Raw genomic sequence first — 20060 nt, 5'->3', positions numbered from 1 at the left:
TTACAGTGCAACCTGTCCTGCTTGTAATCCTTCCCCAGAAATGGGATCAGTGATCCAGGAACCTAAAGCCCATCCACCACTGACCTCTCCTCCTATTCCTGTACTCACTAGCCCTTGACACCAGAAGCAATCCAGAGATTACAGTTTTTGAGGTCCTGCTCTTTAAATGACCACCTAGCTCCCTAAATTCATGTTGCAGAGAGTTGTGGACACAGCTTAACACATCATGGAAGCTCTGTCTACACCTCACTGCCTCAGTAAAGATGCCAGCATAACCACCCCGGACATTCTTTCTTATTTCCCCCGCCCCCATTAGGCAGAAGATACAAAAGCCTGAAAGCACGTACCACCAGGCTCAAGGACAGCTATTATCCCGCTGTTATAAGACTATTGAATGGTTCCCTAGTACAATAAGATGGACCCTTGACCTCAGAATCTACCTCATTATGGGTTTGCACCTTACTGTCTACCTGCACTGCACTTTCTCTGTAGCTGCTACACTTTATTCTGCATTCTGTATTGTTTTCCCTTGTACCATCTCAATGCACTGTGTAATGAATTGATCTGTATGAACAATATGAAAGACAAGTTTTTCACTGTACCTCGATACATGTGACCATGATAAACTAATTCCAGTTCTAATGTTGTGGGACCTCACCCCTTCTGCTACCTCTGACATTGGTACCTACATGTACCACAACCTCTGGTTGTTCACTCTCCTCCTTCAGAGTGTCCTGCAGCTGCTCCGAGACATCCTTGACCCTAGCACCAGGGAAGCAAGGCAGTGTATTTTGCCCAAACATCTTTAGATGCTTCATCAATGAGCTTCCTTCAGTTGTAAGGTAGAAGTCGGGATGTTCACTGATGATTGCACAGAGTTCAGCATCATCTGTGACTCTGAAGACAATGAAGCAGTCCACAACCAACTGCAGCAAGATCTGGAGGGTACCCGGGTCCAGATCGATAGGTGACAAAGCATTCACTCCACACGCGCCAGGCAATGATGATGTCCAACAAGAGAGAATCTAGCTCTCACCCCCAACATTCAGTTCCCATCACTGCACCCCCCACTATCAATATCCTGCATGGTACACTGATTGTACAGGGAATGGTGGTGGCTGGGGCGCCAGTCACACAGCTGCCTCGTCCTGGGTGGAGGCAAGTTTCTTGAGAGTTGTTGAAGCTGCACTCATCCAGGTGACTGGAGAGAATACCATCGCACTCCTGACTTGTGCCTTCTAGGTGGCTTCGGAGTGTTGGGAAGTATGTCACTCATAGAATTGTAGAAAGGTTACAGCACAGGAGGAGGCCATTTGGCCCATTGTGTCCATGCCAGTTCTCTACCAGAGCAACTCGCCAGTTGCAACTCAGTCGTTCCAGACCCAGCCCTTTCGCTGCAGCCTTAGATTTCCTTCACCATTTATTTATGGAAGCTGCCTGCCCCACATCCACAGACAGTGCACTGCAGGTTCCCTCCACACACCGTGTCAAACCGCCTTCCCTCCTGCCACTCTTCATTCTCTTCCCCTTTGTATAATTCCTGTGACCTCCTGTCCTGGACCCCTCCACCAATGAGGTCAGTCTTTCACTGTCTACTCTGCCCAGATCCCTCCTCATCACACACACATCGACCAGCTCTCTCCTCAGGCCCCTCTCCACAGAAAACAGTCCCGGATTGCCCAATCTTTCCTTGTAACTGTCATACCTCATTCCAGCAAAAGGAGCAACAAACTCAGCGGGTCGAGCAGCATCTGTTGGGAGAAGGGAACTGTCCATGTTTCAGGTCCAAACCCTGCATCAGAACCCAAAACGTTGACAATTCCTCTCCCCCCCCCCCCCCCCACCGATGCTGCTCTACTCGCTGAGGTCCTCCAGCAGGTTGTTTGTTGTTCCGGATTCCAGCATCTGCAATGTTATGTCTCCATTCTGGCAAACCTTTTCTGCACCGTCTCCAACACCTCACATCACTCCTGTAATGAGGTGACCAGAATTGAACACAGTACCCCAGCTGGGACTGAACCCGTGGTTTATAAACATTCACATCACTTCCCTGTTTTATACTCGACGCCTCTACTGATGAAGCCCAGATCGGTGTTGCCCTTATTCCCCACTTCTCCAACCTGCCCTGTCACTTCCAATGACTGGGGCACCCATACCCTGGTCCCTCTGCTCCGTCACCCCATCAGAACAGTATTCCTTATTCTCCATCACCTCCCATTCCTCCACATTAAACGTCATCTGCCATGTGTCTGCCTGTTATACCCTGCTGCAATCTATCACCGTCCTCTTTGCCAAGTGCCAGCTGCTAAGTTAGAAGTCGTGGGTTGCACACTCAGATCTGGGTCATTGACAGAGACCAAAAAACCATCGGCCCTAACCCTGGTCCCCGGGGAACAACACCATTCATCCTCCTGCGGACTGGGAAACAACCATTCACCCCCACTCTCCGCTCTAAGTTACTCAGCCAACTTTCTCACTTACAGCACGCAGTTTACTGTGCTTGAACTACCCCATTAACCCATAGGTTTCAGCCTATCACAGAAGTTGCCTTTACTCGTCCCCAGGGTAGACAGGGTGGGTGACCAGGTCTGCTTCCCCCATAGGAGTGTCTGAAACCAGCGTGCAAGGGTTTCAGGTGAGAGGCAGAGGTTAAAGGGGATCTGAGGGGTAAATGTTTCACACAAAGTAGTTGGTGTTGGGAATAACCTCTCCCTGTAACTCAGGAACCCGGGGGGTCTGCATTAATGCGGGCAGCGGGGACTGGGCGGTGCGGGGACTGGGCGGTGCGGACACGGTGGCCAACCTGAGCCAGTGCAGGGGTCCAGGAAAGGGAAGCTCCGCCCAGCGGGAGTGCCGGGGGGGTGGGGTGTGTCCCGGGCGGGGGCGGTCTCGGGATGTCCCGGCTGCCGGGGTTTCCCGGGCTCGGGGCCAGGAGCGGGCGGAGCGCCTGGAGTATCCGTGGTTTCGGAGCGGGGGCGGGCGCTGTTTAAATGGAGCGGCGCGGGAGCAGCGGCAAGAGGCGATGGACAGGAGCGGGGACGCGGCGTGTGTGCGGGTGCTCGTTCCCGAGGAGCGGATTGTCCGCAGCGGCTGCGGCCGGGAGCGGGTGCGGGAGCGCGGAGTGGCGCTCGGGGCATTGGCGGTGATCGGGGCCGTCGGCATCTACCTGTTGCTGCAGCACCTGCCGCAGGTAACCAGCTCCCGCACCGCACCTTCCTCCCTGCGCTCCCGCACCGCTCCGCACCCTCCTCTCCCCCCCCCCGACCCGCTCCCGCACCTCTCCGCACCCTCCCCCCCCCCCGGACCCGCTCCCGCACCTCTCCGCACCCTCCTCTTCCCCCCCCCCCCCGGACCCGCTCCCGCACCTCTCCGCACCCTCCTCCCCCCTCCGACCCGCTCCCGCACCTCTCCGCACCCTCCTCCCCCCTCCGACCCGCTCCCGCACCTCTCCGCACCCTCCTCCCCCCTCCGACCCGCTCCCGCACCTCTCCGCACCCTCCTCCCCCCTCCGACCCGCTCCCGCACCTCTCCGCACCCTCCCCCCCCCGGACCCGCTCCCGCACCTCTCCGCACCCTCCTCCCCCCCCCCGACCCGCTCCCGCACCTCTCCGCACCTTCCCCCCCCCCCCCCGGACCCGCTCCCGCACCTCTCCGCACCCTCCTCCCCCCCCGGACCCGCTCCCGCACCGCTCCGCACCCCAACCTTTCCGCTCCACCCCCGCTGCAGTTACCCGGTCCGTCACCGGCTGTAGTCGGTGTCCGGAGGGGGGGGGGGGGGGCGGTGTGCCGAGCCCCCGTGTGTACAGCACAGCTTCAGGCTGATGATGTTTCTTCTCTCTGTTCCAGAGTGGGACCCAGAACAGCCCTGTCACCAGTGAGTATTTTGGGAGTGATTTCCTTTCCTGGGTTTTGATGGGAATGAGAAGCTGTGGTTGAATTGACACACCCTCTTGTTTGTCCCCAGGTGAATCTCACACAGCCGTGGACAAGCCCCGGGCACATCTCACAGGTGAGAGGCCACTGCACCTAGGCAGGGAATCACAGGGCTTCAGTTCATGGGAGGTGCTGGGGAACTCAGTGGGTCAGGCAGCATCTGTGGAGGGAGATGGACAGTCGACGTTTCGGGTTGAGACCCTTCATCCAGACTGTCCATTTCTCTGCACGGATGCTGCCTGACCCCCTGAGTTCGTTTTGTGCTCCAGGTTCCAGCATCTTCTGTGTTTTGTGTCTCGGGTTTACAGGGGATAGGTGGGGATGGATGGTGAGTAGGAGATGGTGCACTGCTGGAGGGTGCAGTGGGCAAGGCAATTAGCAGGGTAACTGGAGGGTGGTCCACGGTGATCAGGGTGTGTATTCAGCAACAGCAAGCAGGCAGGTACTGCAAATGATTCCCGCTGAACCATGTATATTGGTCTTCCCTGTAAGGAAAGAGGTGCACCAGAGGAGGGAGGTCTTGCTGAGGTTGCAGAGGGTGTCTAGGTGTACAGCTTGGCTCTCTGTGTCCACTGGCCTTGGAGTCGGGGCAGAGGACACTCACCAGGTCTATACCTGGGATGAGGTGGTTTGCCAAGGTTGTGAACGAGGTCAGTATCGAGACCCTACGAGTCCAGCACAGCTGAAGGTCAAGGGTAAGGGGTGGTGACGGGGCTCTGAAATTCTGTCCTACGTGGATGCTTTGCCAGTGCGGAGATGAATGAAAGATCCTTGGATGCTGAGGAGTGTCAGGGATTTGTGGAAGTGGGCCAGAGGCACAGTCCTGTCCTTAATGTTGGAGAAAGGGTCAGTGTGTTACATGAGCACCTCTTGCTTCTATTCAGTTAAAAGGAGAAGTTGGGCAAACTTGGGTTGTTTTGTCTGTCGCGTCGGAGGCTGAGGCTGTTACAAAATTATGAGAGGCATAGATAAGATACGATATCTTTATTAGTCACATGTACATCGAAACACACAGTGAAATGCATCTTTTGCGTCGAGCGTTCTGGGAGCAGCCCGCAAGTGTCGCCAGGCTTCCAGCGCCAACATAACACACCCACAACTTCCTAACCTGTACACCTTTGGAATGTGGGAGGAAACTGCAGCACCTGGAGGAAACCCACACAGACACGGGGAGAACATACAAACTCCTTACAGACAGCGGCCGGATTTGAACCCAGATCGCTGGCGCTGTAATAGCGTTACGCTAACCACTACACTACTGTGTAGATAGAGTAGGTAGTCTGTTTCCCAGGTTGGAAGTGTCAAAAACTAAGGACCATAGGTTTAAAGTGAGAAGGGGAAAGTTTAAAGGAGATGTGCGGGGCAAGTTTTTTTACACAGAGAGCGGTGGGTGCCTGGAGCGCGCTGCCAGGGGAGGTGATGGAGGCAGATACAACAGCAATGTTTAAGAGGCATTTAGACAGACACATGAACAGGCAGGGAACGGAGGGAGATGGACCCTGTGCAGGCAGGTGTGCAGTTTAAATTGACATCATGGTCAGCACAGGCATGGTGGGCTGAAGGGCCTGTTCCTGTGCTGCACTGGTCTGTGTTCCATGTTCTAATTTATATTTCTTAGGCCCTTACATTGTCTGAACCTTGTTGACTCTTAGCAACCCTGTTAGATAAATGATTCATTAATAATATAAATGCAGTCAGTCGGAAGACCGGTGAATCCATAACTGTGTAGCTATTAGAGGTATTTCAATCACTTTCATAGAAATAGTAAGAATACGTGGCAACCTACTTAACTGTCATATTCAAGTTGAGGTGTGTGGGAGCTTAGTGCTGCCTTCAGCTGCTGCACATATCACTGTCCTAGTCAAGACACTGAGGTCTTTTCCCTTGAAGTTCTACCTGATTCACTTACCAGAGGAGCTGCAACAATTGCCTTCATCCTATTGCTCCCGGCTTTGCTGTGTGGTTAAAAAAGGGATTGTCAGCCTGCACCAGTTTGTGATGGTATGCCACAGTCTACTGCACCATTAATGAAAGTATTTCACAGCGGAGCAAAAACCTGCAGAAGCTGGAACATAAATAAACCCAGGAAGTGCCAGAAGCATTCGGTGTGTCTGGTAGTGTCTGTGGGAAGAGCCCCAGGGTTGAAGCCGCAGGTCAGCGACCCTTTGTTAGAACTGGGGAAGTGAAAACACAAGCTTGTGTAAATGTAGAATGTTGGAAGGCAGAGAGAACGGAGGCAGAGCTCAAAGTTATGTTTAATTTAACTGTCAGCTAGAGACAGAAAAGAACAACAGACCAAATGAACACTGGAACATTTGACAGAAAGGAGAGACTGGCTGTCTGGAATTTCGCCTATGGATAATGTTGCTGTTTACTCCAGCTGATGTTGGGCTGTGTTGGAGCAGCACACAGGAGGTCGAAGGCAGAGATATCGGCGTAGGAGTGTTAGAGTGACAGGCGACCGGAGTTGTTCCTACGGACTGAACAAAGGTGCTCCACAATGCGGTTAGTGTTTGGTTTCTCCAGTGTAGAGGAGACCACACACCTGTGAACACCAAATGCAGTTCATTGGATTGGAAGAAGAGCAACTGAACGGCTGCTTCAGCGGGAAAGACTGGTGGGAAAGGACAGGTCTTGTACCTTCCAGGGTGCATGGAAAAGTGTGGTGAGAAGGGGAATGGCTGGTGGAGCTGGAGATGTGGGTTGGAGAACTGTGAATGGGAACAATCCCTTGGGAATTCTGAAAGGTGAGGGGTGGGGAAGATGTGTCTGGTAGTGGAACCTGATTGAAAGTGGCTGGAATTACAGAGCATGGTTCCACTGAATGCAGAGGCTTATGGGGTGGAATGTCAGGACAAGGGGAAACGTCCATGTTCCTGTTGGGAGGAGGGGGTTAAAGCAGGCACCTAAAGAGAGGAGAAGTGGTGGAGAACTCTGTCGCTCTGTAGAGAGGAAGCCATGGATAAGACAATACTAAGACACTGGGAGTACCAATGCAGCACACTGGATTGGAAGGAAAGCCAGTGAAACATCCCTTCAGCAGAAGCACTGGTGTGGGAAGTCGCATCATAGAATTCAATACTCAGCCCCTGGGGCTGCACCTCTGACCCCGGGGGGCTGATCCCAGGGGCTGCACAGTGCACAAGGTTCTGTACCTTGAGTTTACGTTGGCTGTCATTGGACCCAGATGCAGATATTGATGATGAGTCTTTCCATACCCTTGCCGTGATCCCCATTTATCCTTAACCGTATTTAAATAATAATCATCTTGACAACTTTGGTCTCCACCCGTCACAGGCAGTCCCTCTGATCCCTCCACCCCGATCCTTCTCAGCAACTGAAATCACTTGTTTTCTCAATTCTCTAGTTCTGACAAAGGACCTTTGACCTGAAACGTTGAGTGCTTTTCAAATAATTTATCAAAGTTTGGAATTAGGTTTTGTTCAATAGTCAATAATTCACTGTCCCAATTTCAGTCTTTGCACTGTACTCAACAAATTTCACATCAGGGACAGGATATATAAGTATTTGGATAGACAGGGCCTGATTAGGGATAGTCAACGTGGCTTTGTGCATGGTAGGTCATGTCTAACCAATCTTCGAGGAGGTTACCAAGAAGGTAGAAGGTCGTCTCTCTGAGTGGAGGCCTGTGACTAGTGGTGTGCCACAGGGATCGTTGCTGGGTCCATTGTTGTTTATCATCTATATTAAAGATTTAGATGATATTGTGGTAAACTGGATCAGCAAAGCTTACAGCGTGATCTTGACCAGCTAGGAAAATGAGCTGAAAAATGGCAGATGGAATTTAATGCAGACAAGTGAGGTGTTGCACTTAGGGACAACAAACCAGGGTAAGACTTTCACGGTGAATGGTAGGGCTCTGAGGTGTGTGGTAGAACAAAGGGACCTGGGAATACAGATCCATAGTTCCTTGAAAGTGGTGTCACAGGTAAAGAGAGCTTTTGCAACTTTGGCCTTCATAAATCAGGACATTGAGTACAGGAGTTGGGATGATATGTTGAAGTTGCACAAGACATTGGTGAGGCCGAATTTGGAGTATTGTGTGCAGTTCTGGTCACCTACCTACAGGAAAAATATCAATAAGCTTGAAAGAGTGCAGAGAAAATTTACAAGGGTATTGCCGGGACTAGAGGACCCGAGTTACAGGGAAAGGTTGAATAGGTTGGGACTTTATTCCCTGGAGTGCAGGAGAATGAGGGGAGATCTTACAGAGGTATAGATAGGGTGAATGCATACAGGCTTTTTCCCCAAAGGTTGGGTGAGACTAGAACTAGAGGACATAGGTTTAGGGTGAAAGGTGAAATATTTAAGGGGAATCTGAGGGGAAACATCTTCACTCAGAGGGTGGTGTGAGTGTGGAACAAGCTGCCATTGGAAGTGGTAGATGCAGGTTCAATTGTGACATTTAAGACAAGTTTGGATAGGTGCATCAATAGGAGGGGTTTGGAGAGATATGGTCTGGGTGCAGGTAGATGGGACTAGGCAGAAGATCAGGTTGGCATGGACTAGATGGGCCAAAGGGCCTGCTTCTGTGCTGTAGTGCTGTGACTGTATCATATAAGACAGTGATAATAAACTGATTCTGACTCAGTCCTCACAGAGATATAATTTTAACAAGTATTATCTAACAAGAGTACATAGCTGATAATCTTTCAAACAGTGGAATGTTTTGCATTCCACAGCTGCAAACTGAAAAATGCTAAGACACTTGAGATAAATTTCTTCACAAAGCTGGCTGCATTGGCTGGACATGTTTCCTGTGAGTTGTCATTGCATTAACAGAAGAATAAAACATTTAATTTCAGTCGGTTTAAATGTCAAAAGTTATACTTTTATCCTAAAATTGGAGAGTTGTTATAAATTATACTCACAAACGCTAACCAGAGTTGTGAAGCTAAATATACACCAGTGATTTAGCAGGGAGCAGAGGGATATGGATCATGTGCAGGAAGAAGGGATTTAGTTGAATTCGGCGTCGTGTTTGGCGCAGACACTGTAGTCCCCTGGGCTGCACTACTGACCCTGATGCTGAACCCAAGGGCGTTGACCTGGGAGTTACTGAAGGGGCTGTTCCTGTCTTGTACTGTTCTGTGTTCTATGTTCCATTTATAGTCACATAAACGTGCATTGATGCCTTTAAGAAATTAGTTCTGTTCTTCCATCGAGCAGCTAAGCTGTCATGTGCAATTATTTAGACGGCAAAAATATTTTGTAATAATTTGCTGAATGTCACCGAGGATAATTTTACATGACTAATTTATTTTTTACTTTAGCCAAAGAAACTAGTGGTGAGCTCTATGATCTTCAGTGGGAAGACAAGAATGGGCTGGCCTTTACAATGGGCGAGATGAATTACCAGAACCGGTCTCTAATCATTCCAAAACCTGGAGACTACTTTGTGTACTCTCAGGTGTCATTCAGAGGGATCAGAAGCAACGAGTGTGAGCATGTCACCCACACTGTTATCAAATGGGCTCTGAGCTACCCTGAACACATCCATCTACTCAGCTCCACCAAGTCGATCTGCAGCCAGAAGAGTCCGTGGTTTGTGGCCATCTATCTGGGGGCTGTATTCCAACTGGAGAAGGGAGACAGGTTGGTTGTACGCGTCAGCAATGTGACTCAGGTGGACTTTACCCATGAGCATAAAACCTTCTTTGGTACCTTCCTGCTGTGATTACTCAGTTAAGAAGTGCTGTAAATGCAGATAAGGGAAATTAAACATACGTTCAGAGGGCTCCATAGAGAACTTGATTGGATCTGTATCCTTAACCATCCAATAAAAATATTGGGAATATGATTTGTTCACCTAAATCTATTGCAGTCGGAATCGTTGGTTGCCCTTGTAAATAATTTACTAGCATAAAGTCAGCTGGAGGCAGTGGGAAGGGAGTGACTGATCACACCACTTGTACAGGAATGTACTAGCTCTCTGCCTAGTTGTGTTAAGAAAGGGAAAGCTTGATAATGCAACAGTAGAATCCAGAGCACAGCACTGAAAGTTCAGTGTCTCAGAATTCGGTGGGCAGAATAGGAGCCGGCAGTGCAAACTGAGAGATTGTTTAAACAGTTAATAGTTATAGAACAAACTGCACGAAGATTGAAGCAGCTTTCAATGAGCCAAACACTCCCTGCTATTTGAAGTGTCTGACTGTGCCAATGAAGTCCGTCTGTGATGTAACTTTAATTTCCCTTTTTACTGTTACTAACTGGGGGAAAAACCTCTTGATTTTATATTTAGTGAAAACTTCTGTATGCCATAGTTCAGAGCAGTAACAAGTGACACTAAGGTACAACAAAAGAGAATATTCAGTCATCAAGGCAAATGACAGAGATCCAACTCTTTGCTCCACTGAACCGCCGCATGCTTGACGCAATCAAAACCATACTAGGCCTATGTATATTACTAGTATAGGCACTTGATTGTATTGAATTGTATTGCTGGGCAATATTTATTTTCATGTTATTTATTTACTATCAAATGATGGCCCTGCACTTCAGAATGATGTGCAGCAGAGCGAGTGTAGAGCTTAGTTACTAATGTTACTAGTGGTACTAATGTTACTAGTGGTACTTCAGGGTATGAGTTGAAAAGGTTGTGTGAAGTCCAGAACAACTGAATCTTCAGCATCATTTTGTTCCTGCAAGTGTTGTATCCATTATATATTCCAATTCTGATGTGCATCCAAGCCTCAGACCTTCTGTGCATTGTTTTATATTAAAACCTGAACGATTTAATGGATATTTTGCACTTTGTGTAAACAAATACTTGTCTGGTATTGTAGGACATTCTATTAAATGACTACCATTTATTCTGTAGAATTTTTATCAAGATTCCTGATTCTTAACATTCTGAAAGCACTAATTTAAAAGTTAATTTTTCTTCTGTTTCAAAGAATGTAAGGTGCAGATAGTCAGAGCAGAGAGATCTTGCATTGGTTCAGTAGATCCCGCAGCCAAGTGGGAAGAGCAAGGGTGGTTGGGGTCTTGGGTGACACTGCTTCTGGTTGTCATTTAATGACTCCAAGTAAAAATTCACATTTGTTGGGCATTGAATGAGAACAGTCAAGCTCAATGGTGCAACTTCACTGGCTGAATAATCTGTCACGAACAAGTGAATCCTGGCTGGGGTCAGTGTCTCCAAGGGTTTCAGACTAATAGCAAATCGATGGCTGGAGATAAATGGAATGAACACAATACTAGTCTGCACCTCAAATTGTTCATGTTGTGCTTTGTTATATTTATAATTTTTGTAAGAGATTTGACATTTTATTAAAGACTAATCAAGAATACTTTCATAAGAAAGTTATTTTTCTATTCACATTTATTTGCTTCACCATTCTTGCTCACAAAGAGATGGTGTGAAGTCAGGAAAAGCAATTAATTCACAATCAGAATCAGAATCCTTTTCCCTGCTGTCCAGCTGGGGAGGGGGGGAGGTGTGGTTGTGGGGAGGTTGGTGTTGGTGGTTGGGGGATTGATATTGTGGGTTAGGGGGTAATTGGGGTTGTGAGTTGGGGGGATTGGTGGGTTGGTGGGAGGTTGGTGTTGTGGGTGGGGTTGGGGGTTTGATATTGTGGGTTGGGGGGTGTCAGGGGGATGTACTCACTGGCTGAGCTCCTATCCTGTCATCGACAGAGTCACCTCATAAACCTGGAGCCACACGGCACAGAAACAGGCCCTTCGGCCCCCCGAGTCCATGCTGACCATCACCCAGTTACACTAATTCTACACAATCCCATTTTATTCTGCCCACATTTCTACCAACTCCTCCCAGATTCTACACTCACTTACAATCCAGGGGTTGTTTACAGTGGTCAGTTAACCTAATGACCCACACAGCTTTGGGATGTGAGAGGTAACCCAAGCAGTCACAGGGAGAACGTACAAACTCCACACAGACAGCACTTGAGGTCAGGATTGAAGCCAGCTCACTGGGGCTGTGAGGCAGCAGCTCTACAGCTGTGCCCCTGTAATTTCTCCCCTTGCTTCTCCCAGTCCCTGAGCTCTCATATTCTCGATCCTCAATCCCCTTCTATGTCACATCAACAAGATCAGAGAACATCATGCCATCCACACAGGGGCACATGACCACCACCCTGGGCACCCACTAAACTCAGATGACCATTACCTTTGGCCCAGGTGCCACATTCTGTTTCCTGGCCACTCTGTCCGTCCACCATCTCCAGTCCTGATCCCCATACTGTCTGATGCAGCCCTGCTTCGGCTGATCTGTTGCTGAAGTCCTCGGCCATCTCCAGACGATTCTCTCCACTTGATCTGCCCCCTTACACCCTGCAGAAAGCTGTGCTCAACCAAAATCTGCTGCTTGTGTCCTCGTGCTACAGTCCTGTTGGCACATCAGTATGTGCTGCCCATTCTAACTCATCCCTCTGACGCTCACTGACCCACAGGCTTTGGATCTGGAAACACTTCTGGATTGAAAAAAAAATCCTCCCCCTTGTTTACAAATTGCTCCCTTCCTTTCTCAGTGACGTTCCCCAGGGCCACCACCTCCCGCCTTTCTCAGTGACGTGCCCCAGGGCCACCACCTCCTACCATTCTCAGCTGCTCTGGCATTGGCCTCCTGACCATCTCTGGGTTTAGTCTTTCCATTACTGAAGGAGGCTGCTGAGGTCCTAAGCTGGAAATCCCTCCCACAAGCTGTCCTTCAGGATGTTCTTCCAAACCTCAGACTTTAACCACGCCATGTTGATGAGCACTTGGAACAGCACTGCGTGGAAGGATGCAGGCTGAGTACTGGAAAGTGAGATTGGTGCAGATAGGTACTTGTTGTTTGACAAGGTCATAGTGAGTGAGCGAGCGTTTCTGCACGAGATCTCTGAGCCAAGGGGCGGGGAATTCATGATGAACCTTTCTAAAAGATTGGTTCAGCCACAACTGGAGTACGGTGCCCTGTTCTAAACTTCAACTATAGGAAATGGGAAGAGGGGTTTCAGATGAGATTTAGACAAGTGGTTCCAGGGATGAAGCACTTTAGTTATTTGGACAGACTGGAAAAGCCTGGGTTGTTCTCCTTGGAATAGAGGAGACTGTGAGGAGATCTGAGCATAAAGAGAAACTGCTCCTACCTGAGAGGGGATCATTTTGTCTCCCTCAATTCTTGAAGGTGACCAGCAAAAGGATAGGAGGGAACTGGACAAGTCTCTGGAAGAAAAGAATTTGCAGATTTGTTGGGTGGGTGGGAGGAGATTGGGTGGTGAAGAAGGCATGCAGCATACTTGCCTTCATTGGTCAGGGCACTGAGTGTAAAAGTTGGCATGTTGTATTGCAGTTGTACAAGATGTTGGTGAGGCTGCATTTGGACCATTGTGTGCAGTTCTGGTCACTGCATTCCAGGAAGGATGTGGAGGTTTTGGGGAGGGTGCAGAACAGGTTCACCAGGATGATGCCTGGACTAGCTATAAGGAGAGGTTGGACAAACTTGGATTGTCTCTGGAGGGCAAATTTTTTACACACAGAGTGGTGGGTGCCTGGAACAAGCTGCCAAGGGGTAGTGGTGGAAGCAGATACGATAGTGGTGTTTAAGAGGCATTTAGACAGACACATGAACAGGCAGGGAGTGGAGGGATGTGGATCAAGTGGAGGTAGAGGGATTAGTTTAAATTGGCTTCATGGTTGGCACATCGTGGGTCGAGGGACCTGTTCCTGTGCTGTACTGTTCTCTGTTCTAACTCCCCCAGACTCTATCACTCACCCTCTCACCAGGGGCAATCTACAGCGACAATTAACCCACCAAGAGTTACCTATAAACAGAGGGCATGGGGTTAAGATGAGGGCTAAAAGATTTAAGGAAGATTTATTTTCACCCAGATGGTGTTTGAACTCTCTGCCCAAGGGGGTGGTAGAGGAAAGTGCCCTCACGACTTGCTATAGTACGTAGATGAGCACTTGGATTGTAATAGCAGAGTAAGCTAAGGGGAAAGTGGGGTTCACTGGGATGTTACCTGGGACGGAGGGCTTCAGTTTGAGGAAAGACCAGAGAAGCTGGGGGGACAGAGGTTAAGAAGGGACAGGACTGTATAAAATTATGAGGGGTGTAGACTGCAGGAAACTTTTCCACATTAGAGGAAGGGATCTATAGGAGATCTAAGAGGGGGTTTTTACCCCCAGAGAGTGACGAGTACCTGGAACACACTGTCTCAGAGAGTGGTGGAAGCAGAGTCACTGTATGAGACATGTCCAGACAAGCACTAGAATCACCCAGGTGTAGAAGGCTAGGGGCTAAGTGCTGGAAGATGGGATTAATATGGCAGTCACCCACTGGTTGGTGTGGACGTGGTGGATCGAATGGTCTCCTTCCCTGCTGTACAACATGATAACTTGCTCAGCGGGGAACAGTGGGCTGGTGTTCCATGCTGAAAGACACTTATATCAGCAAGGATTATTTTATATATTGAAGTTTCTTCAATATTAATTCAAATATCTGAATCCTGATGGCAGACAACACATTAACAATTTTAGGTAACGTTATTTCTATTTCAAACTTGTTCACTTTGCTTTTCAAATTTACTCATCTTCATTCTATATTAACATAACTCAATAGTATTCTACCTTAGACGTTGTATGAATGAACGTTTTCATTATTTATTCTACTCTAGAGCCCAGTTTTTGACCGTGAAATGCAATATCACCATAAAAAACCCCAAAGGATTGCCATTTGAATTCTCTATCACATTATGAATTGAATTAACACAGCATTCAGAAACAAAAAAGTCCCCTCTATAAAAAGCAACAGAAATTGCATCATCTTAGTGTTTAACTGCTGTCTGTTACTGGTGTAACACATGGTTTTGTTTAACTGATTCTATTCTCTCTGTGGCTCTGCTAAACAAGCTCAACTTTCTTCCAAATGAACAAACTGGAGAAATTCCGTTGGCATGTTGCACACCGACTCATCAACCAGCATCTCTTCCAACAGAGGATTATTAATAAATGACCAGCCTTCCTACGTCATGTAGCGAGAGATTGTGAAATGTGGCTGTTCAAAGGAGCCTGGGTGTCCTTTCACTGAAAAGCACGTAGGAAGTCAAATTGTACATTGGCCTCTGTTGCAAGAGGATTTAAATGCAGGAGTAAAGATGTTTTACTGCAATTGTATGGGGCCTTGACAAGATGATGCCTGGGGTATTGCATGTAATTTACTATGGAGAACATGAGAACACAAGGAACTAGGAGCAGGAGTAGGCCACTCAGCCCCTCAAGCCTAACCCACCCTTCAATATGATCGTGGCTGATCCACACTGGCCTCAACTCCCCTTCTGTGCCAGTTCCCCGTAACCCTCAATTCTTCGATCTTTCAAATATTTATCTATTTCCTCCTTAAACATATCTAACATTCTGGTCTCCACCTCACTCGGGGGCAGAGAATTCCAGAGATTCACCACGCTTCGAGAGAAGACATTTCTCTGTACCTGTGTTTTAAATGACCACTCCCTTATTTTGTGTCCCCTTGTTTGTGACTCTCCCACCGGTGAAAACATCTCAACAAGGAGTACAGACTCGGACAGCAGGGTCCTCTTCTTGAGCTGAGAAGAATTTATTGCAAGAGGATCAGCTCAAGATAAAACACCTTCCTGGAGTTAGGTATGGCCTTGGACAGAGCACATCCAACACCATCTGCAGATCTCTGTCCCCAAGGAAAGACAAGGATAGAATTGTGGTGGGAAGAAGTGTTTTCACTCCAAGAGACGAGGGATATTGGGACTCTGGTCAGGATAAAGGAATCATATGTCAGATGTAGGCAGCTGGGATCAAGCAAGACCCTTGAGGAGTAGAAGGAATGTAGGAGTACACTTAAGAAGGAAATCAGGAAGGCAAAAAGTGAGCATGGGGTATGCTTGGTAGATAATGTAAAGGAGATTCCTAAGAGATCCTATCAGTATATTAAGAACAAAAGAGTAAGTAGAGAGTGAATAAGTCCCCTAAGGATCAGTGTGGTGATCTTTGTGTGGAGCCACGGAAGGTGGGAGAGATCTTAAATGACTATTTCTCGTCTGTATTTGCTACCAAATCTGGGGGATTCAGAGAAGAAAGCAGGGACATCTTGGAACATATTCACGTTATAAGAGAGGAGTTGGCGGTCTTAAAGTACAGAAAGGTAGATAATTGCCCAAGTGGATCCAACTCTATGGTTTGATGACTCTATCAGTAACTGTGAAGCTAAAACCCATCTGGTTCATTAACATCATTAGGGGAGAAAATCTGTACCCCGAGATCCCTCTGTACATCAAATCGCCCAAGGTTCCTGCCATTTACTGTATACCTTCCTCTTACATTTGACCTCCCAAAGTGCAACACCTCACACTTGTCTGGATTAAACTCCATCTGCCGTTTCTCTGCTCATTTTTCCAACTGATCTATACTCTGCTGAATCCTTTGACAGCCTTCCTCACTGTCCACAGCTCCACCACTTTTCATGTCATCTGCAAACTTATTAATCAGCCCACCTACATTTTCATCCAAGTCATTTAACTATCACAAACAACAGAGGTCCCAGTACTGATCCCTGCAGAACACCACTGGCCACAGACCTCCAATCAGTATAACACTGCTCCACCGCTACATCCTGATTCCTAACCAGGGGAGCATCCACTTAGTCATGTCCTCACGTATGTCACATCCCTTCTGAATCCTAGTGTTTCAACTAAAATCATCTTCTGTTCTTCTAAACTCCAATGGCATCAGCCCAACCCCTTCATCCCCAGAATCATTCTCATGAACATGTTCTGAACTGCTTCTAAAGTAAGCATCTCTTCTCAATTAGAAGATACAGTAGTAAGAGAAACAAATAAGACTTTTAATAAGAGATACAAATCTCCAGGCCTGACCGGGTTTATCCAAGAACACTGTGGGAGGCTGGAGAAGAAATTGCAAGAGCCCTGGCTGAGATATTTGCATCATCGTTAGCCACGGTGAGGTGCCAGTAGACTGGAGGGTAAAGAATTTTGGGCCTTTATTTAAGAAGGGCGGCAAAGAAAAACCTGGGAACTGGGAACCAGTAATTCCAACACCTGTGGTAGGTAAGTTACTGGAGAGGATTCTGAGGAATAAATTATATGTGCATCTGGAAAGACAGGGGTTGATTAGGGGTAGTCAGCATGGCTTTGTGCGTGAGAGATCGTATCTTAAAATTGATTGAGGTTTTTGATGATATGACCAAGAAGGTTGATGAGGGCAGGGTAGTAGACATGGTTTATATGGACTTCAGTCAGGCCTTTGAAATGATTTGACATGGTAGGCTGCTCTGGAAGGTTAGGTCACATGGAATCCAGGGAGAGCTGGCTAATTGGATACACAACTGGCTTGATGGTAGGGAGCGGGGGTGATGATGAAAGGTTGTTTCTCGGACTGGAGGCCCGTGACGAGTGGTGCGCCTCTGGGGTTGGTGCTGGGCCCATTGTTGTTTGTCATCTATATCAATAACTTGCATAAGAATGTACAAGGCGTGGTTAGTAAGTTTGCAGATGACACTAAAATAAGTGGTCTAGTGGATAATGAAAAAGGTTATCAAAAATTGCAGGGGGATATGAATCAGCTGAATAAATGGGCTGAGGAATGGCAAATGGAGTTTAATTTGGATAAGTGCGAAATGTTGCATTTTGGAAAGTCAAATCCAGGTAGGACTTTCACAGTGAACGGCAGGGCCCTGGGAGTGTTGTAGAACAGAGGGACCTTGGAGTACAAGTACATGGTTCACTGAAGGAGGAGTCACAGGTAGTCAGGGTGCTGAAGAAGGCTTTTGGCACACTGGCCTTCATCAGTCACGACATTGAGTATAAAAGTTGGGAGGTCATGGTGCGGTTGTACAGGACGCTGGTGAGGCCGCACTTGTTCAGTTTTGGTGGACCTGCAGTAGGAAAGATGTTATTAAACAGGAAAGAGTGCAGAAAAGATTTACAAGGATGCTGCCAGGACTTGAGGGACTGAGTTATAGGGAGAGGTTGGACAGGGTAGGACTTTGTTCCTTGGAGTGTAGGAGACTGAGAGATGATCTTATAGAGGTGTATAAAATCATGAGGGGCATAGATAGGGTGAATGCACTCAGTCTGGCACTGTAGTGTAGAGGTTAGTGTAACACAATTACAGTGCCAGCGACCTGGGTTCAATTCCAGCCACTGTCTGTAAGGAGTTTGTACGTTCTCCGTGTGACTGTGTGGGTTTCTTCCGGGTGCTCCGGTTTCCTCCCACATTCCAAAGATGTACGGGTTAGGAAGTTGTGGGCATGCTATGTTGGCAGCAGAAGTGTGGCAACACTTGCTGGCTGCCCCCAGAACACTCAACACAAGATGTATTTCACAGTGTGTTTTGATGTACATGTGACTAATAAAGAAATCTTATCTTAATCTTATCTTTTCCAAAGGGTTGGAAATCATGAACTAGAGGGTATAGGGTTAAGGGGAGAGGGGACAGATTTGATAGGAACTTGAGGGGCAACTTTTTTACACATAGGGTGGTATCTATTTGGAATGAGCTGGCAGAGGAAGTGGTTGAGGCAGGTACAATAACAACTTTTAAAAGACAGTTGGACAGGTCCATGGATGGGAAAGGTTTAGAAGGTTATGGGCTAAATGCTGGCAAATGGGACTGGCTTGGATGGGTCGTCTTAGTTGGGCCGAAGGGCCTGTTTTGTGCTTGTATAATTCTATGACTAAGGACACCACAGCTGTTATGTAATACTCCAGTTGTGGTCTCACCAACAGCCTGCATATCTGCAGCTAGTTTAGCATTGTTTCTCTGCCAAAGTGAATCACATTTCTGTGTTAATTGCCACCTCTCTCTGCTCACCTGTGTTGCCAGCCTGGTGTCAGTACAGCTCCCGGGGGTGTCACTACTGATCCCAGGGGTGCTGGTACTGATCCCAGAGGTGCTTCAGTGGAGTAGTGAGGGTCTGCTGTGGAGTTGGAGTTGTTCTCCTTGTGTCAGACCATGAAGGAAGGTCACCTAACACCTCCACTAAAACAGAATCGATGCCAGTTATCTTCCTGCTCCTGGATCTTGCTGTGTATAATTAGATTATTTGATTCCAGAGAGTAATTGATTGACTCTGAGGCTTTGGGATATCATTGGTGGGCTGGTGGTGGGTGGTGGGGGACGGGCGTGGTTGGGGCAGGGAGTGAGTGTTCAGGTGGGAGGCTGGGTTTGACAGGAACCTTATATGGAGAAGTTCTCCATGTTTCATTTCCCATTGTGTACCAGGGAGGAAGCAGATAGCTAACGTCTAGCCCAAAAGTCCCCGATTACCGCTACGGTTATCCCACTGAGGCAAATGAGCATTGTAGTTTTGAACAGGACTGAAGTCAAACAATGGACGTAACCAGTCCAGGGAAGGGAAACCAGACCAGAGCTAACAATGATCAAACATGAGTCCTTTCACCACAACAGCAGCTTGAATGTATTTGCCCAGGGGCAGTAATTCATTCGTCAGAGGTACTTACGTATTGTTGATTCTGTAGAAACTGCAGAAAGAAAGTGTCTCATCACACATATGACGATAGACTCACAGAATCATACAGCACAGAAACAGGCCTTTCAGCCCAACTGGTCCATGCTGACCAAGGTGCCTACCTGAGCTATTCCCATTTGCCTGTGTTTGTGTTATTTCCCTCTAAACCCTTCCATCCACATGTAACTGTCCAAACGTCTTTTAAAAGTTGTAACTGTACCCTGGCCTTCCACTTCCTCTGGCAGTTTGTTCCATATCACCACCACCCTCTGTGTGAAAAACCTGCCCCTCAGGTCCCCTGCAAATCTTTCCCCTCTCTCCTTAAACCTGTGCCCCTCATGATTTTATAAACCTTTATAAGGTCACCCCTCAGCCTCCTTCACTCCAGGGAAAACAGTCCCAACCTGTCCAGCCTCTCCTTATAACTCAAGCCGTTCAGTCCCAGTAACATCCTTGTGGATCTTTCCTGAACCCTCTCTAGCTTATCTTCCCCATGATATGGCATCCAGAACTGCAGACATTACTCCAGATGCGCTCTCAGCTGTAACATGACGTCCTAACTCTTGTACTCAATGCCCTGACTGATGAAGATAAGTGTCCCATACACCTTCTTCACCACACTGTCGACCTGTGTCACCAC

General features: G+C 47.9%; 1 protein-coding gene across 1 annotated transcript; it reads left to right on the top strand.

Annotated features, from left to right (window-relative positions):
• Window positions 1–854: 854 nt before the first annotated feature.
• LOC127582267 (tumor necrosis factor-like) lies at window positions 855–11253 on the top strand. Its single transcript, XM_052037439.1, has 5 exons — window positions 855–945; window positions 2724–3190; window positions 3847–3874; window positions 3965–4009; window positions 9228–11253. The coding sequence occupies exons 1-5, from the start codon at window positions 855–857 to the stop codon at window positions 9629–9631; spliced, it is 1035 nt and encodes a 344-aa protein (XP_051893399.1). The 3' UTR covers window positions 9632–11253.
• Window positions 11254–20060: the final 8807 nt, after the last annotated feature.

The sequence above is a fragment of the Pristis pectinata genome, chromosome 23 (genome assembly GCF_009764475.1).
Source record: "Pristis pectinata isolate sPriPec2 chromosome 23, sPriPec2.1.pri, whole genome shotgun sequence".
Lineage (NCBI taxonomy): Eukaryota > Metazoa > Chordata > Chondrichthyes > Rhinopristiformes > Pristidae > Pristis > Pristis pectinata.
The sequence above is the reverse complement of the archived record's forward strand: the minus strand, read 5'-3'. Positions and strand labels throughout refer to the sequence as shown.

What these genes read in the sequence shown, in the direction of transcription:
- LOC127582267 (XM_052037439.1), top strand. Translation starts at nt 855, where the DNA reads ATGTTCACTGATGATTGCACAGAGTTCAGCATCATCTGTGACTCTGAA. An exon ending in CCAGAACAGCCCTGTCACCA is followed by an intron (nt 3,875 to 3,964) that starts GTGAGTATTTTG and finishes GTTTGTCCCCAG; the next exon opens with GTGAATCTCACACAGCCGTG. An exon ending in GCCCCGGGCACATCTCACAG is followed by an intron (nt 4,010 to 9,227) that starts GTGAGAGGCCAC and finishes TTTTTACTTTAG; the next exon opens with CCAAAGAAACTAGTGGTGAG.